General features: G+C 41.6%; 1 protein-coding gene across 2 annotated transcripts; it reads left to right on the top strand.

The window, feature by feature from the left end:
- Window positions 1-754: 754 nt before the first annotated feature.
- On the top strand, window positions 755-18,273 carry cacng6b (calcium channel, voltage-dependent, gamma subunit 6b). Of its 2 annotated transcripts, none has more exons than XM_054783114.1 (5): window positions 755-835; window positions 10,604-10,995; window positions 15,628-15,702; window positions 17,314-17,451; window positions 17,515-18,273. In XM_054783114.1, exons 2-5 carry the CDS (start codon window positions 10,632-10,634, stop codon window positions 17,733-17,735), a joined length of 798 nt encoding a protein of 265 aa, XP_054639089.1. In that variant the 5' UTR covers window positions 755-835; window positions 10,604-10,631; the 3' UTR covers window positions 17,736-18,273. The 2 variants fall into 2 exon arrangements, with proteins under 2 accessions (XP_054639089.1, XP_054639088.1); XM_054783113.1 differs by lacking the exon at window positions 755-835 and adding an exon at window positions 9,193-9,321.
- The last annotated feature ends 163 nt before the right edge of the window (window positions 18,274-18,436 follow it).

Below are 18,436 nucleotides of genomic sequence, written 5' to 3' on the forward strand. Positions count from 1 at the left end.
GATCTTTTTTGGCTTGAGGACGCCCCCAATCATTTTTAAACACTTACTCAGTAATCAACACAAGAAAACATTTGTGTTTTTGGAGAATCAAAGCTTTTTGACAGGCCAAAGCATCTGTCATTGTTACCAACCATCACGCGGAGCCCGCAGGTGAAGGTTCTCGTAATAATTCTCGTAAAAAAAGCTTTGAACCAAACCACATCGAGTCATACATCAAATGAAAGGCCTTGATGAGCGCTTTTCAGTTCTGCCATTAGTTTATTGAAATATGATTCTATAATAGTAAAAAAACATGCTTTTTTTCTTTGAAAATTGCCACAATCGCAACAACGCCACAAATCAACAGCAACACACTTGATATCAACCCTATAGAGGTTGTTTCCCACCTCTTGGTGTGTATTGCAGTAGAACGCTTCCCTTCTCCCCCCCCCCCCTCTAGCACACGCACACACACACACTTCACTCTGGCTTAATGTCATTAACAGGTGGCTTTCCAAAATAGACAGCCATGCGCCAGCAAGTGTGTGACAGACATGTTTTTCATAATGGTGCATGCGGGCTGAACCCTGTAATATTATTGGATATTGGATATATGATTTACATCAACACCTGCTTGGCTCGCTACTTGTACACATGCACTATCCACTTTTTCAACACTGTAGTTCACACATTGACGTATTGGTATAGCCCCTCCCCTCCCATTTTACACTCACTTTCCATTACTCCTATATACAAACCACCCCCCCACACACCCCCACCCTGGCTCACTCTTTCTTTGGCTCCCATCGGCCGTCTGCCCCTTGTTGAACTGAAAGCCCTGCTGAAGTCCAACAAGGTGAGGCTGATTTATTCCACCTTCAAGGTGTTGTTTCTCTCTCGCACGCACGCACGCTGCTGCTTTCTTCGTGATATCACAACCGTATGCTTGGGCTGATATCGATGCCTGTTTTTTGCAAGCATGCGTGTCTGCCGTGTGTGCAGGCTTTGCCTCCTTGCACAAAGCAAAGCATTTCTCACATTTCTTTGGGTTTACCAGCATTTTCTCCCCATATAGAAAACACTGGAAACACGAATAAGGCAGACTTGATAATATCATTCAAGAATAATACATGTATTTGTAGTTATTTTTGTATTAATAAAGTATGCATATTAGTTGGAACAAACAACATTTCTGAATGTATTATTTATTTTTAAATGCGTGTACATTATTTCTAACATTTACAATTCTCTTTGTAACAAATGTATAACAGTTTAGTGGTTAGCATGTCAGTAACAGTCTGGGGATCATGTAGATCTGGGTTCGATTCTCCGTTGGTCGTTTGTGTGTGGAGTTTGCATGTTCTCCCCGTGCGTGTGTGGGTTTTCTCCGGGTACTCCGGTTTCCTCCCACATTCCAAAAACATGCATGTTAGCTTCATTGGAGACTAAATTGTCCATAGGTATGAATGTGAGTGTGATTGGTTGTTTGTCTATATGTGCCCTGCCATTGGCTGGCCACCAGTCCAGGGTGTACCCCGCCTGTTGCCCGAAGTCAGCTGGGATAGGCTCCAGCATGCCACAGGAGAAGCAGTATAAAAAATGGATGGATGTATTTGTGGTTAGTTTATAAACCAATATAGTGTGCGTATTATTTGTAACATTATTTTGTAATTTATGATTTTTTAGAGTACTGTATACTAATAGCATTATTAGGTAGATTTTCTAATATTCTAAAAATAAATATAAATATGTTTTAAATGTCATTTTAGTGAATAAATACATAGGCTTGAAATAACACTTTTTGCAGTTAGTTTGTTTTTTATTAATACGTTATGCATATTTATTACGATATATTATTTATGAATAATTATTCATTTTTAAATGTCAATACAGCATTATTTTTTAATTATTTGATTTAAATGATTATTTGTAATACGTTTTATGTTCAATTTATTTTTTGCAATGTATGTATTCTTTGGAACATTTTATTTAATTTTTTCTTTATGCTTATTTCTTTCTTTTGTGCACTGCTAATGTCACACTTGAACCACTTCGGTACTAAATGTAAAATACAGCACATATGAGACAGGAAGAAAATTAAAATGCATTGCTAGTATTATACCAAGGGTTTGGACTTGTACAGTTCAGCAATAATAATAATAATAATAATAACAATAATAATGATGATGATGATGATGATAACAACAACAACAATAATACTAATACTAATATTAATATATAATATTGCTACTACTACTACTACTACTAATAATAATAATGGTGCGTTGGCACGCACCAGTGCAAAGCTGGGAATGAAGTTCTGCACCAGCTGCAACCCCGGGAGGCACCAGCGCACCCGGCAGGGTTAATTACCGCCGGCTGCACTCCGTCACGGCGTCCAGGCTGGAATTGTCACCTGCCGGGCTCCAGTGCGGGTCAGCTGCCACCTTGTTTAAGGGCTTTAACGCGCCCCCACGGGCCCTCGCTCATATTTTTATATTTGTTGGGAGGAGCCGGAAAAGCCTTACACAAGCGTTACACACACGGACACACACACACTTGTGTGAGTGTGTGTGAGTTCATGTGACGAGGGACAGGAGGTATTTGTGGAAGCCACTTATCCCCTCAGATCAGACAGCATGACGGTTGTGTTGGATGCGCCACTTCCACCCAACTACTGTACTCAGTAGTTGGGTGTACATTTCCATGTACATTTCACTATAAGCATGCTTGTTAGTACTGTACTCATCCATCTTACCTGGTACTCAGTACACGGTACTCCATGTACATTTCACTATAAGCATGCTCATTCCCTTCCAGCCAATCTGCTTTCATTTCACACTTGTTGCTAGGCAGACTTTGCCATCTTCGTGCCCCATAAAGCTGGCAGGCACGTCCAGTCAAAGACAAGATATCATTAGTCTTTTTTTCTACTTAGTTTTCCCCAACACATTTATAAATAATGCATTTTTTTAATTATGTAATTAATTTTAATTAATACATGATAATATAATGATAATGTTAAATACAATAAAATTGAAAAGTATAATAAATATAATATTAAGGATTTTTTTCATAGCTTTAATTTATTTTATGTAATAAATTATTTAATAAATTACTTTATTTTTATGATTATGCCATTCATTATTTTACTGTAGGTATATTTTGTAATATTTTCATTCATATCTTAAAGATATTTTTATTGTTTTTCATTATAATTTGTAACATTGTTTTATCCGGTATATTATTTATTGTCAATAAATAATATAAAACTATATACATATGACATATTTTGCTGTTATATATTTTTAAATAATGAACATAGTCAAACCTGTCTTAGCGGCCACCTTTATAGAATGGCCACCAGATCCTGGGGGATCTCCTCCCAGATCTGGACCAGGGCATCACTGCGGTACCTGGACGCATGGAGGAGATTCCAGGAGACAGGTAGTTACTCCAGGAGAGCTGGACAGGGCCGTAGAAGGTCCTTCAACCCTCAGCAGGATCGGTATCTGCTCCTTTGTGCAAGGAGGAACACTGCCACTGGAACACTGCCACAGTGTATATATACATACACACACACACACACACACACACACACACACACACACACACACACACACACTCCTGATCAAAATGTTAAGACAAGTTGAAAAATTAGCATTTTGCACATTTGGATCTTAATGAGGTTCTAAGTAGAGCTACAATATGCAAAAACAAGAAGGGGGAGTGAGACAAAAAGCATTTTGAAAAAGTCATTTATTGAAAACAACACTTAAACTGAAATAGGCTGTTTATCAGATGATCAAAAGTTTAAGACCATCGCTCAAAAAAATAACAAAAAATTCTCATTCTCATCTCCACTGTGCCGGGTAGAAAACATCTCAGGTGGGATCTCCTTGTCATGCCAGTAACGTTGGAAACCATCTGGACCGCCAAGGTTACATTTTTTCTCATCAGAGAAAACTTTTTTCCAGCTTTCAATGTCCCATGTTTGATGCCTGGGAGCACCCTGGCAAAGTCTAAACGGGCACTTTTGTGGCGTTGAAGGAGACAAGGTCTTTGAATTCCTTTTTTGTTTTTTTCAACCCTTTTCCCGCAGATGGCGTCTGATGGTTATTGCGCTGCAGTCGGCACCAGTAAGGGCCTTAATGTGGGTGGAAGACCGCCCTGTGTTTTGATGAACAGCCAATCTGAGCGGAGCTCCACAATCCCACCACGTTGAAACAGAGAAAGCTTCTTAGCTTTACCACCAGGAGGGCATGACAGTGGGAATGCCTGACAGAAAATGAACATTTTGAGCAGATTTTGGCTTTTATAGCCTGTGGTCTTAAACTTTTGATCAGCTGATAAACAACCAACTTCTGTTTAATAGTTGTTTTCAATAAATGACTTTTTCAAAATGCTTTTTGTCTCACTCCCTCTTCTTGTTTTTGCATATTGTAGCTCTACTTAAAACCTCATTAAGATCCATCCATCCATTTATATGCCTCTAGACATGAAATAACACCCCTATAGTTACATCTATTCCCCCAATATAGTAGACAAAATAAGACATTTAAGACACAAATACAACATAATATCGACTCACATGTTAGCATCGGGATAGTTCCTTTCTGTTGTTCTTTTTTTTACTTGATGTTCTGTATAGTGCTTCCATCCATCCCATCCATTTTATATGCCGCTTCTCCTAATTAGCGTTGCGGGGGTATGCTGGAGCCTATCCCAGCTGACTTCAGGCAATAGGTGGGGTACACCCTGGACTGGTCGCCAGCCAATGGCAGGGCACATATAGACAAACAAGCATTCACACTCACACCTATGGACAATTTAGAGTCAACAATTAACCTAACATGCCTAACATGCCTAACCTAACATTCCTCCCACCTTTTTGGAATGTGGGAGGAAACCGGAGTACCCGGAGACACGCACGGGGAGAACATGCAAACGACTCACAGGAATGCCCAACGGAGAATCGAACCGATCTCCAGACTGTGACTGTGTGGCCAACATGCTAACCACTAGACCACCGTGCAGCCCCTCATTAAGATCCAAATGTGAAAAATGCAAATTCGAGCAATTTTTCAACTGGTTAAGATTTAGCAAGGAGGCCCGGCCACTTTGTCCAGTTCCTCCCGACGGATCCTGAGGCGTTCCCAGGGCAGTTGGGAAACATACAGTAGTCTCTCGAAGGTGTCCTGGGTCTTCCCCGAGGCCTTCTACCGGTCGGACTTGCCCCGAACACCTCCCCAGGGAGGCGTCCGGGAGGCATCCTGACCAGATGCCCAAACCGCCTCATCTGGCTCCTCTCAATGCGGAGGAGTAGAGGTTCTACTTCGAGTCTGGATGATAGTACTTCTCACCTCATCTCTAAAGGAGAGCCCAGCCACCCTACGGAGAAAACTCATTTCGGCCGCTTGTACCCGGGATCTTGTCCTTTCGGTCACTACCAAAATCTAATGTCCATAGGTGAGGGTAGTGTAACCCGGGTCTCATGTAGTTAATTTATAAATACTGGAGTGATTAATACAATAAGACTGGGCCTGAGTTCATGTGTTTTGTACAAAATAATTTGCAATGTATATTTCTGTCCAATTGTAATAAAGGCCTCCACAACTGTATTTTAAATCTAAATACATTTATTTACAATATTTACACCCAAAATTCAAAATGACCCTTTCTGATGAAAAGAATAAATTTAAATAAAATATGTCCACATTGTCAAGTAAAGTTTCCCCAAATAAAATACCAGATCAATTTGTATGTTCTGAGTCTTTCAAATGACCTCTTATTTGCTCACAATAAAGTGAGCAAATAATAACCCGCAATAATAACTGAAAGTGTCCAAACAGTACCACTATTTAGTTTCCTTGTTTAAACCCAGTTCAAACTTAGTTCAACCAGTTGCAGGCTTGTGTCGTTGCTTGGTGAGGTCTACAAACCAAAATGGCCACTTCACTCAACAAGAGCAGAAAACAAAAGCACGTGCACAATAAGTTAATTGGGTACTCACGAATCCTTGAATGAGTGGTTAGGGATAACGTTAACGTGTGGATATGCAGTCTTCAGATGCTCTCTTTGATGTTAGCACACTTAGCATCCAACAGCAAAGCAAGGCAGAGCAGCATCACTCAGCAGGCACAGCTCAGAATCATATCCGAAATACAGCAAACAGGGCAAGAACACACAATACAGTACAGCAGCACAGCAGGAACAGCAGAAACCGCAGGGCCCATCCACCGGGAAAGCATCATCTCCTTTTAGCACATAAACTCCATTGAGCTACCATGAAACACTACATCATGTCGAATTAGCGTTAGCTTTAGCTGGATACACATCATAATGCTAAATTGTGATACCAAGGCCTAAGGCCTGTGATTGCTAGGCTAACTAGCGATTGCTAAATGGCATTACATTTCCATACTTTTACAGCTACAACAAGTAGTTACAGCATATATTCACCTTTGCAGTTCACAAGAAGTTAATATCAGGACCACGGGTAGTCGACCTTTGATGATAAACTTATTTGTTACTACTTAACGATGTCTTGCTGTGCACTCTAACGTCTCTCTGCTTCCCGCTCCCTCTGTCGAACATGCGCTTTCTCTTAGTCCCGCCCCCAGCACTTTGGATTGGCTGTCACATTTACAGAGACCCAATGACAATACAGACATGAAATGATTGACAGACTGTTCCTAACACGTTAAAAATACAACTAATACATGTTGCACGTCAACGACACTTTCAAATAACAGATATTGCAAACGACCATAAAACGTTATTTATTCAACTATTGAACTGTAAATAGTTTAACTTATTAAACTGTACATATGAGATGTATATATTTTAACCAATTTGAATATTATGAACTCCAATAATTAACTTCCTATCATGCACTGTATGTTGGATAATTTTATACAGGGCTACAGTAGGAACGTAGATGGACCGGTAAATTGAGAGCTTTGCCTTTTGGCTTAGCTCTCTCTTCACCACAACGGACCGATGTAGAGTCCGCATCACTGCAGATGCCGCACCAATTTGCTTGTCGATCTCGTGTTCCATCCTTCCCTCACTCGTGAACAAGACCCCAAGATACCTCCACTTGGGGCAGGCTCTCATCCCCGACCCGAAGATGGCATTCCACCCTTTTCCGGGAGAGAACCGTGGACTCAGACTTGGAGGTGCTGATTCTCATCCCGGCTGCTTCACACTCGGCTGCGAACCGATCCATGAAAGTTGAAGTTCACGGCTCGATGAAGCCAGCAGGACCACATGATCTGCAAAAAGCAGAGACTCAATCCTGCAGCCACCAAACCGGAACCCCTCAACGCCCTGGCTGCGCCTAGAAATTCTGCCCATAAAAATAAGGAACAGAATTGGTGACAAAGGGCAGCCCTGGCGGAGTCCAACCCTCACTGGAAACAGGTCCAACTTATTGCCGGCAATGCGAACCAAAGTCTAACACCGGTCATACAGGGAACGAACAGCCTGAATTAGCTGGTCCCATACCCCATACTCCGAGTACCACAGAATTGCTCGAGGAAGGTCGAATGCCTTCTCCAAGTCCACAAAACACATGTAGACTGGTTGGGCAAAATCCCAAGCACCCTCAAGGACCCTGCTGAGAGTGTAGAGATGGTCCACAATTCCACGACCAGGACGAAAACCACACTGCTCCTGCTGAATCTGAGATTCAACTATCCGGCGAATCCTCCTTTCCAGAACCCCTGAATAGACCTTACCTGGGAGGCTGAGGAGTGTGATTCCACGATAGTTGGAACACACCCTGGTGGTGGTACCACCCTTGTCTGCCAATCCAGAGGTACTTCCACCGATGTCCATGCGATGCTGCAGAGTCGTGTCAACCAAGACATGCCTACAGCATCCACCCCCAGGGTCCTGCCACCCAGGAGCTTTTTGACAACCTCAGCAACCTCAGCCCCAGAGATAGGAGAGCCCACCGTGGAGTCCCTAGGCTCTGCTTCCTCATAGAAGACGTGTCGGTGGGATTGAGGAGGTCTTCAAAGTATTCTTTTCTCCGGTACACAACATCCCGAGTCGAGGTCAGCAGTACACCATCCCCACCATACATGGTGTTGACTGTGCACTGCTTCCTCATGTCTGAGTTTTTACCTCAGCGACTGCCAGAGCCGCAGACTGCTTGGCCTGCCAATACCTGTCAGCTGCTTCCGGACTCCAATGAGCCAAAAAGGCCAGATAGGAATCCTTCTTCATCTTGACTCAATGTTCACCACCTCCCTCGGAACATGGTCGAAGCTCTCCCGGAGGTGGGAGTTGAAACTCCTTCTGACAGGGGACTCCTGGGAGGAACGGCCCCCCTGATCTAAACCCGAGCGGTGCTTTGTTATTGGACTTCTGTGCTCATCACAGATTGTCGATAACAAACACTATGTTCAAGCATAAGGGTGTCCACATGTGCACTTGGCACCAGGACACCCTCGGCCGCTCTTCCATGATTGACTTTGTGGTTGTGTGGTTGTGACCTGTGGCCATATGTTTTGGACACTCGGGTGAAGAGAGGGGCGGAGCTGTCAACTGATCACCACCTGGTGGTAAGTTGGCTCCGATGGTGGGTGTCAGGTTCAAGCAACCTAAAACATTCTAAACACAATGGAAGACAACAAGATTGCTTTTCTCTCAGTTTACAACCTTGATCCGTTCTGAGTAAACTCTGCTTTCTCCTCCCTTTTATTCTGTTGGGGAGTTCCCTAGTTACACAAAGCACGTTGCAGCTCACTGCAACGTGTCAGCACATTCTCTATCTAACTGTGTAGGTGTGTGTGTGTGTGCGTGTGTGTGTGTTCACATAAACAAACAATCAAGAGTGTGAATCTGTAAACATGCAGCGGGTTTAGAAACAGGAGGTTCAAAAGGTCCGGTGGATAAGATGAAAGCACATCATAAATCCAACAGTTACACCAGAACATTCCAAGCATCTGTTGTTTAGCAGTTCTTTATCTACAAAGAGTCTCTGTGGATGAGTGCATAGAAAAGAAAACAACTAAACATGACTAAGGAAGGAACAGAATCATCTGAGCGCTCATGCGGTCAAGAGGAGTTCCTTCATCTTCTTCTCTGTAGCCTCATGAGTTTTACTGCTCAGACACTCACACGGAGGTTATAGTGGTTCAAACAAAGGAACATACATTCTTTAAGCAAATATATGATAACATTTATATACATTTCTCCAACAGTGGAGGAGGATGCTGGTCAGACCTGGCAGGCCCAAACGTATTGTGAGGGTCTGCTGGGAACGACTGGCCCCTGTCAGAACAAGGGAGTCGCCTGAGGGAGCACTCTCCTCTAGAGACTCCAAAAAAGGTGGGTATTCTCAATTGCTGTTTGGCGCATAAGCACAAACAACAGTCAGGACCCGTCCCCCCACTCGAAGGCAGAGGGAAACTACCCTCTCGTTCACCGGGAACAAAGTCCATCCCCTCTCAAGAGGACTGGTTCAAGAGCCCTTGCTGTGCGTTGAGGTGAGACCGACTATATCTGGCCAGAACTTCTCAACCTCGTGCACCAGCTCAGGCTCTTTCCCTCCCAGAGAGGTGACATTCCATGTCCCTAGAGCTAGTTTCTGCCGAGGGTCGGACTACCAAGGTCCCCGCCTTCGGCTGCCACCCAGCTCACTCTGCACCCGACCCCTTTGGCCCCTCCCATGAGTGGTGAGCTCATTGGAGGGGGGAACCATGTCGTCTCTTCGGGCTGTGCCCGGCCGGGCCCCATGGGCGTAGGTCTGGCCACCAGACGCTCGCCATCGTGCCCCTCCTCCAGGCCTGGCTCCAGAGGGGGGCCCTGGTGACCCGTGTCCGGGCAAGGGAAAACATGGTCCAATGTTTTTTATCATCATAGAGGTCTATTGAGGTCTATTGAGCTACTCTTTGTCTGGTCCCTCACCTAGGACCTGTTTGTCGTGGGTGACCCTACCAGGGGCATAAAAACCCAACTTAGTCCTAGGATCATCGGGACACGCAAACTCCTCCACCACAATAAGGTGGTAGCTCAGGCAGGAGTCATTTATACATAAGTGTATTATTTATAATATTACTTTTATACAGTGCATTATGCAGTATTGTCAATAATTAATATGAATAAATATGTACAATATATTTTACATAATATAAAAATATCTATACATATTCATATTATTATTACAAATATTCATATGAATAAAATATTCTGTAGTTGTACATATTCATTTCTAAATGGACTATTTATATATACATATATATTAGTTATTTATATATATATAATACTGTATATTAATGTTGTTTGTAACATGAATGAATGATTGATTATTGATTTCATTTATACACTGTTCATTTTGTGTTCTGTATGCATAATAAATGAAAAACCAAAACCAAATGTATGTTTGGTGTATGAGCTGTAGGTGTATTTACACTTATCTATGTGTTTTATGTCTATGGAAAGACAAGAGATGCCTTGTTGGTGTTCCTATGTTGCTTAAGCTTTAAATTGATATATATTGATAAAGGTTATTGATAAAGGTAAATTGATATATATTGAAAAAGGTGTGTGTGTATCGTCCAATGGGATCGGAGAACTTTTCCACCTGATTTATTGTCTCTTCTAATAACAGTAAGGAGTGCGGGTGGTCCCCCGTGAGGATGTGGTCCAACTTCTTGGTCCCGCAGGACGAGGAGGGCCGCCTCGGGGTGGCGGGTGGCGGCCAAGGCGGGGCTTTGGCCGGCATCAAAGCAGGACGGGGTCAGAGGCGGAGCCAAAAGATGAGTGACAGCCAGGACGGGAAGATCAAACTGGCCTTCCTGGTGTGTCTGGTGGGCGTGACGCTGACGGTGCTGGGCGTGGGGACCGAGTTCTGGGTGGAGTTGTCTCAGCCCAAGGACTTTGGCGGCAACCGGACGTGTCACGTGGCGCACTACGGCCTGTGGAAGGCGTGCGTGCGCACCCTGTGGGTGGCAGACGTGGACCCGGACAGGGCGAGCTGCGGCCCCGCTGAGCTCCCGGGAGGTGAGGCTTAGCGGCTTTGCTGTCGCCGTGGCAACCGTCCGACGTCCAGGCGCGGATTTAGAGGGAGGTGTGGGGGGTGTACACCCCAGCCCCGTTTTGAGGCACCCAGGATTTTTTTTGCCACAATAAAAGCTAATAAAATGAAAAACCATCCTGGATTCCAGTCACCCAGTCCCAGTGAAGGTACATGTTCGGAATTATGGGCGCGTGGTGGACGCATATGCCAGAATGCAACCGAGACGCATGCTATTCCTGAACGCACTGTCAGGCTGATCATTTACATTGGACATTGAACGTGTGCTGTACATGGCTATTCAGGTGGAGGTGCAAAATAAAGGTTCTGGCATCATGACTATCAGGAAAACTGTTGTCTATTCTCAATGAAAATGAACCAGAAAAGCGATCCCCAGTGACATCAAATTATACTCAAATCCTCGGAATTTACAGCTGCTTCAAATTGGAAAATATTTCAGGAAATTGAGCTAAAATGGGTTTCTCCAAGTACCGGTCATTTTATAAATAGAATGTTTTGGCTTAAGCGATATATTCCAAGGATAAAAATAACAACAAACTCTTGAAATTAAGGACATAAATTGGCCTCAGATATCACCAGATTGCAGGAAATGAGGTCTAATTTTAAAAATGTTTCTGGGGGGCCCACAGACCCCCCGCTCCATTTCTAGTGCCTCGGCCCACACCCCCCCATTTTCAAAAAAGCTAGATCCGCCCCTGACGTCGACCTCGGTGAAATTAGCAGGGATGCTAGCGCTAACGCAGCATCGGTGAAGTTATTTTGATGTTACTGTTTAAAGCCTACTGACTTTAGCATTGTCTTGTCTTGGCTGCGCCTCTAATGTTATGGGCAAGCAAAGCACCTGCTTTGCTTGCCCATAACATTTAAATTGATATATTTAATATATTTATTAAATATATTTAAATGTTGCTTGTTGCCATGCTTTGTCGCCATGGCAACAAGCAACAAGCGCTAGCGTATCTTTAACGTGAGCTTGAAACATCCTTAACTGTCACATACTTTAAAGGGTACATGAAACATTGGATACTTGCAGACTCTCATTTTTATTATCTTTTATGCTTCTTCTTTGCAACTCAGCCTAAATTGGGAATGAGCATAAATTGTCAGCATAATAAGTAACAGGATGATATACAGTACATGTTGCGCTCAACTCTCAACGTATTATTCAGCATCTTAAATTTGTAACATAAAGTTGCTATAAAGGCAGCATGGCTAAAATAATGCCTCTGTTTTAAATGTTAACACAGTATGTTCAAATGTTTATTATTTTGAACATATTGTTGCTTTGAATGATGTGCATGGTCCATATAGAGTGAGCATGACGGACATAAATACTACAGAATAAAATCAAATACATTTTTCTGTGGAATGAATATGTGGAACTTTGCATGATCGTGTAAATTAGTGTAAAAAATTATATATTATTATTAATTATAAATATAATATTTTTATTAACATATTGTTACATGAGCATATTTCGAGTAAACACGGCAAAAATAAAATCAAAGGTACTCCATATTATTATATTTTACAGAATGATTATATTGAGGTTTGCACAATCCTAGAAAAAATGTGGTTGGTCTTTGTTTTACATGTAAACAGTATGCGTAATATGTGGCATGCATGCATGCATATGCATAGACAGTAGTACATAGTGTGTAGCGTATATGTGCATACAGTGAGTAGTGTACATGATAGTGTACATAGTGTGTAGCGTATATGTGCATGATAGTGTACATAGTGTGTAGTATATACGTGCATACAGTGAGTAGTGTATACGTACATGATAATGTACATAGTGTGTAGCGTATACGTGCATACAGTGAGTAGTGTGTACGTAGAGCATGCATGTACAGTATGTAGGTCACCCTTATACGGGCTGATGAAGTCAACAAATGGGAGGAAAAGGAAGGAGGGATGAGCTCGCCATTATGTAAGATGACTGTACATGAGGCAGGAAGAAGGTGGGGGTACAGTATGTACGGTATATACATTATGTACAGTAGTACATTTACATGTCGTGATTGAAGCGCGCGTGACGCCAGGCGAGCACGTGCAGCATGCCATACTCCGTCACCAAGCGCTCGCTCCGGAAGCCAAGTGCAATCTGTGGACTTGACACTTTTCTAGGGGCAGCGACTGAGGGAGAGCAATGCAGTGTTAACCACCCCCTTCCTTCTGGGTCACCCACCCTGCTTGGGCCCCCTTCACCACCGCCCCGCCCCTTCCATATGCGCTTCCCAGCCTGCTCCGCCTTCTCCAGACTCTGTTGCGCTGTTGTCTTGCTGGATCCCGCCCCTTTATTCCTATTTCCTGCAAAGATAGCCCCCCCCCCCCCCCCAACATCACCATCTACATCTTCTCTACCCCCTTCTTTCTCTCCAGCAGCGCCATACGTGCATCGTGTGTGTGTGTATTCCAGATAGAAATAGGAAGGATGCCTAGAAAACAACATTATTTTAAATAAAAGAAGTTAGGTTAATAAATAAATAGACAATTACAAAAAAATCATTAAAATTCAGAAAGTAATGTAGATGAAAATAAAAATAATACAATTAAAATATCTGAAATGTGAAAAATACTGTAGTTATATTGCACTCCTTGAATAAGCATTTATTGCATGAACAATATACTCATTTCATGGCCATTTTTAATGGTTTATTTCCTTTTTAAAATGGATTTTATTCGGTTTAATGTGAGAAAATGTATTTATTCAATGGATATAGTTTGAATGATGTAAGAACATCATTTATGTCATGAATCACCATGGGATGAAAAATGAAATAAAGCCAAGCAAATAGACAAGTCAGTATGAATTATACCGTATGTACATGCGTTTTTCTTAAATGGTGACAATAAATCATTAAATAATTGTGTTGGATCAATTTAATAACCATTCTTTTCATGAGCAATATATTAAGTGCACTTTTTAAATTATTGAATGTATTTTGATGTACTGCATAGTTTTTAATGTTTGTTTATTTCATATATATTTTTAAAAATACATATTTATTTTATTTAATAAATAAATTAAGAAAAACATATTTATTTATACACAGTAATCCCTCATTTATGATGGCTAACCACTAAGTAGGATTCAATATTTATAGATAAATGGAATATTTTCGTAGTTAGAGCATAGAAAACCTATTTACCATCTTCTAAATATGCTTTTTAACATTACTAGAGCCCTCTAGACATGACATAACACCCCTATAGTCACCTTTATACTCCTGTTTCCCAATATAGTAGTATAATAATAATATAAACTCACACACGTTAGTGTTGGGAGAGTTCCTTGTTGTTTTTTTTTTAAACTTCCTGTTCTGTACATTACAGTGTTCCATCGTTTATCACGGGGGATAGGTTCCCAAAATAAGTGAAATCCGCAGTAGTAGTAGCCAACTATATTTTTGTAAAATGATTATATATGCTTTAAGGCTGTAAAACCACTCACCTTACACTTTATAGACGTTTCTCAGACAAGCAATAACATTTTCTTACATTTCTCTCTTGTTGAAACACCCTCAAAGTTCAAATTTTGTTTGAATTTTAATGATCGACTTACGAGATTGGACACAAGAAATAAAGTGACTCACCGTGGCCTGTCCTGCCGCGTTTATGTATCCTCGTTAAAACGTATTCCTCCCCCTCGTCCCCCATGAACTGAAGATTCATTTACAGTATTCCAGCGCCTGACTGCCGCGTAACTCCTGCCTTCATTCAGCATGTATGACCACCAGCAGCTAGCGATCATGCAACAGGAAACAGGCAGTCCTGCACAAAGGAGATTGATTGACAATGGCCTACAGCCAATCAGAACGCAGAACACAATGGTTAGCAAAATAAGATTGTTGTGGCTCTATACATACTGAGACGAACGGGGAAAAAAATCATCGAAAGAGAAAATCCACGAAAGGTGAATCTCGATGTAACGAGGGAACACTGTACTTCCTGCGGTGACTATTAGTGGAACATTACTGACACCTAGTGACCAGTGTAGAATACTACATGTCATCAACGTCTTTGAATGCATTTTATGAATGTCTTATATTTGGATTTTACTTCATTTAGCCATTTTTATGCTTGAAAATGATTCATTTAGGTGAAAGAAACCATACCATTTGCTTAAATATGCATATTTTTTGACTCATAATAGGCAACCACAAAAGAGCATGGATTTCTTCATGAATATATAGATATACAGTATATAGAGTGAAGCTTTCATGAAAAGCGCCATGGAATAATGAAATAAATATGAAGCTGAATAAATACATCCTTTAAATCTAAAATAACTGGTTAAAATGTGATGTTTAAAGATATATTTAAAGTAAAATAAATAAATAATAAATGTATGTTGGAGCAATTTAACAGCCTTTTATTTCATGACCTTTTCAATTATTTCATGTTTTTATTTATTTTTTTTTAAATGTTTAATTTGTTTGTTTAATTGACTTTTTTTTAATGTATTGACTTAAAACGTGCAGGATTCTGCAGCACATGAAAAAATCATCTATTTTTATATTTATTGAATTTGCCACCATCACACACAGCGCGTGTGTTCATGTGTGTGCATGTGTCTTCTGTATCATCCACAGAATCCAACTGCACCTATTTCAAATTCTTCACCTCGGGGGAGAACGCCGTCATATTCAAGAAGACAACAAACAAAAGTGAGACACAATGCATCGTCCCCACACATAAACACAGAAATATTATGTTTGCATGTTTGAATGTGTCGCACACACACACACACACACACACACACTGGCTCAGGCTTTCTGTGTTGCACCTGTTTATGTTTACACGCCAAAAGAATCTCTTTCAAGCTCAGCCAAATCGACACATGGCCCACTTTCCAACACATCAGGCTGATCCACACTTAGCCTCATCTAGCAATATTTGCATTGATTTGTACACTTGTAAACATATTGTAAGAAGCCCTAACCTACCCCAAACCCTAACCCTAGCCTACCACAGACCCTATAAACCCATGACCCTAATATATTGAAGTTGATTGAAGAAGCCCTTACCTACGCTAAACTCAAAAACCCTAACTCTAACCTACTCCAAACCTTATAACCCTAACATATCCTACCCCAAAACCCTATAAGCCTATAAACCTAACCCTAACCTACCCTAACCATAACCTTCCCTAACACTATGGCCCTATAATCCTAACCCATAGCCATAAAACCCTAACCGTATAATCCTAACCCAGTCCTAACTTCCCCCAAACTCCAAAAAATTAACACTAGCCTACCCCAAACCATAACCTACCCCAAGTCATATAACCTTAACATACTGAAGTTGATTGAAGAAGGCCTAACCAACCGCAATCCCTATAACCCTAACATACCCCAAAACCTACCTCAAACCTACCCCAAACCCTACAACCCAAACCCTAACCTAACAAGATAACCCTAACCCTAAGGTTTTACGGTTATCCCTAACCCTAAGGTATCCCTAACCCTAAGGTTTTACGGTTATCCCTAACCCTAAGGTATCTCTAACCCTAAGGTTTTAGGGTTATCAAAAGCCCAAAACCCTACAAGCCTATAACTCTAACATTATAACCCTAACTCTTAATATATTGTAGTTGATTGAAGAAGCCCTAAACCCCAAAACCAAAAACCCTAACCCTAACCTACCCCAAACGCAAAAACCCTAACCCTAACCAACCCTGAACCCTAACCAACCCTGAACCCTAACCCTAAAATCCTATAACACTAACCCTATAGCCTTAACCCTATGACCCTAACCTTAAGAGTGCCTGGAGATGTTGTCATTCATCCAGGTCATTGTATTGTCAGGGCATGGAATCCATGGCGACTGGACTGTTCAGGTTGTCTTAGAAGACATTTTGTCTCTCATCCGAGCAGGCTTCATCAGTTCATGCTCGAGGACTAGATAGGACAGCTCCAGTCTGAGAGGATGGAGCAGGATCCAAAGTATGAATCCTCAAACCCAAACAAGTATGGTTTCATCTCACCACTGTTGTCTCTAAATGTCTCCAAAGGCCTCATCTCCTTCAAACCACAAAATTGCCCATTTGGAATTTGCATGAGAGCACCAAACAGGGGACATTGAAAGGTGGAAGAAAGTTAGAGAACCCTGACAGGATGAGAGGCAAAACGTTTTCTACGATAACCTGAACAGTCCAGTTGCCATTCATTGAATTCCCAAAACCCTTCCACCAGCACTGAGATCATTTCTGGCCCTAAATGCTAACCCTGATCCCAGTCTAGACCTTCTCAAGCGCTTGTCCTTGTCATTTTTCTTAGACTTAAATCTAGCAGCGACCATCTTGGCACTCCTCAGTTTGACCATGATGGTGATGGGCTCCATCTGCATCATCATGACCCTCAGCAAAGGCGTGTCCTTCTTCCTCAAGCCAGCATCCTTCTGCTTCATCCTTTCAGGTCAGACCGTGTTTACATGACGTGAATGCAACAATCATTCGGATTTCTGGGTGATATTTGCAGGCATACTGGTGCTGGTGTCCATTGTGATGTTCCACCAGTCCGTCCTGGCTTTGCTGGCCAGTGAGCACAGCGTCCCTCTGCATCACCAGCTGTCCTGGTCTGTGGCCTGCGTGGGTTCAGCGGGGGCCATCCTTATCTTTGGGGGGCTGCTTTTTGTCCTGCTTTCTTTTCCTCTCAGTCTGTGGCACAAGTGCTTACCACACAAGAACAGCGCCTCCTAGGACATACGCCCATTGCAGTCATACTATCTTCACATCTTATCCTATGCAGTAGCATTTTTTACATGATGTTTATTTCTAGGATTGTGTTTCCATACACTTTATAAGCTCACTAGCACACAAAATCTTTGATTGTTTGTGATTTATGATCTATTTACAAATACACCGTCCGTCTGTGCTGCTGCTTGTTTTGTTGTCCACACTGTGCTCAAGGCAGAAGAAATGACTGTTAAATACAGGCCTCTTCTCAAATTGATGCCATCTCAATAAAAAAAAATGTACAAAAAAGGCCTCCTCTCAAAATGGATGCCATGCCCCCCAAAAAACAACATCAATACTAATTACAAATAAAGGGTTCCTCTCAAATAGATGCCTTTTTGCAATAAAAAAAAGATATATTTAAGTGAAACCCTCCTCTCTAATAGATGGCACATCTCCATAAAAAACCTAGTATGTACAAATAAAAGCCTCCTTTCTAGTAGATGCCATGTCTCAATAAAAAATACATTAATACTCTATGTACAAATAAAGGCCTCCTCCCAAACAGATGCCTTGTCTCAATTTAACAAAGATATATACAAAGCCTCCTCTCTAATAGATACCGTGTCTGAATAAAAAACATTAATACCGTATGTACAAATAAAGGCCTCCTCTTGAACAAATGCCTCGTCTCAATTTAAAAAGATATATACAAGTAAAAGCCT

The sequence above is a fragment of the Dunckerocampus dactyliophorus genome, chromosome 7 (genome assembly GCF_027744805.1).
Source record: "Dunckerocampus dactyliophorus isolate RoL2022-P2 chromosome 7, RoL_Ddac_1.1, whole genome shotgun sequence".
Lineage (NCBI taxonomy): Eukaryota > Metazoa > Chordata > Actinopteri > Syngnathiformes > Syngnathidae > Dunckerocampus > Dunckerocampus dactyliophorus.

What these genes read in the sequence shown, in the direction of transcription:
- cacng6b (XM_054783114.1), top strand. Translation starts at nt 10,632, where the DNA reads ATGTGGTCCAACTTCTTGGTCCCGCAGGACGAGGAGGGCCGCCTCGGG. An exon ending in CCCCGCTGAGCTCCCGGGAG is followed by an intron (nt 10,996 to 15,627) that starts GTGAGGCTTAGC and finishes TATCATCCACAG; the next exon opens with AATCCAACTGCACCTATTTC. An exon ending in CTTCTGCTTCATCCTTTCAG is followed by an intron (nt 17,452 to 17,514) that starts GTCAGACCGTGT and finishes TGATATTTGCAG; the next exon opens with GCATACTGGTGCTGGTGTCC.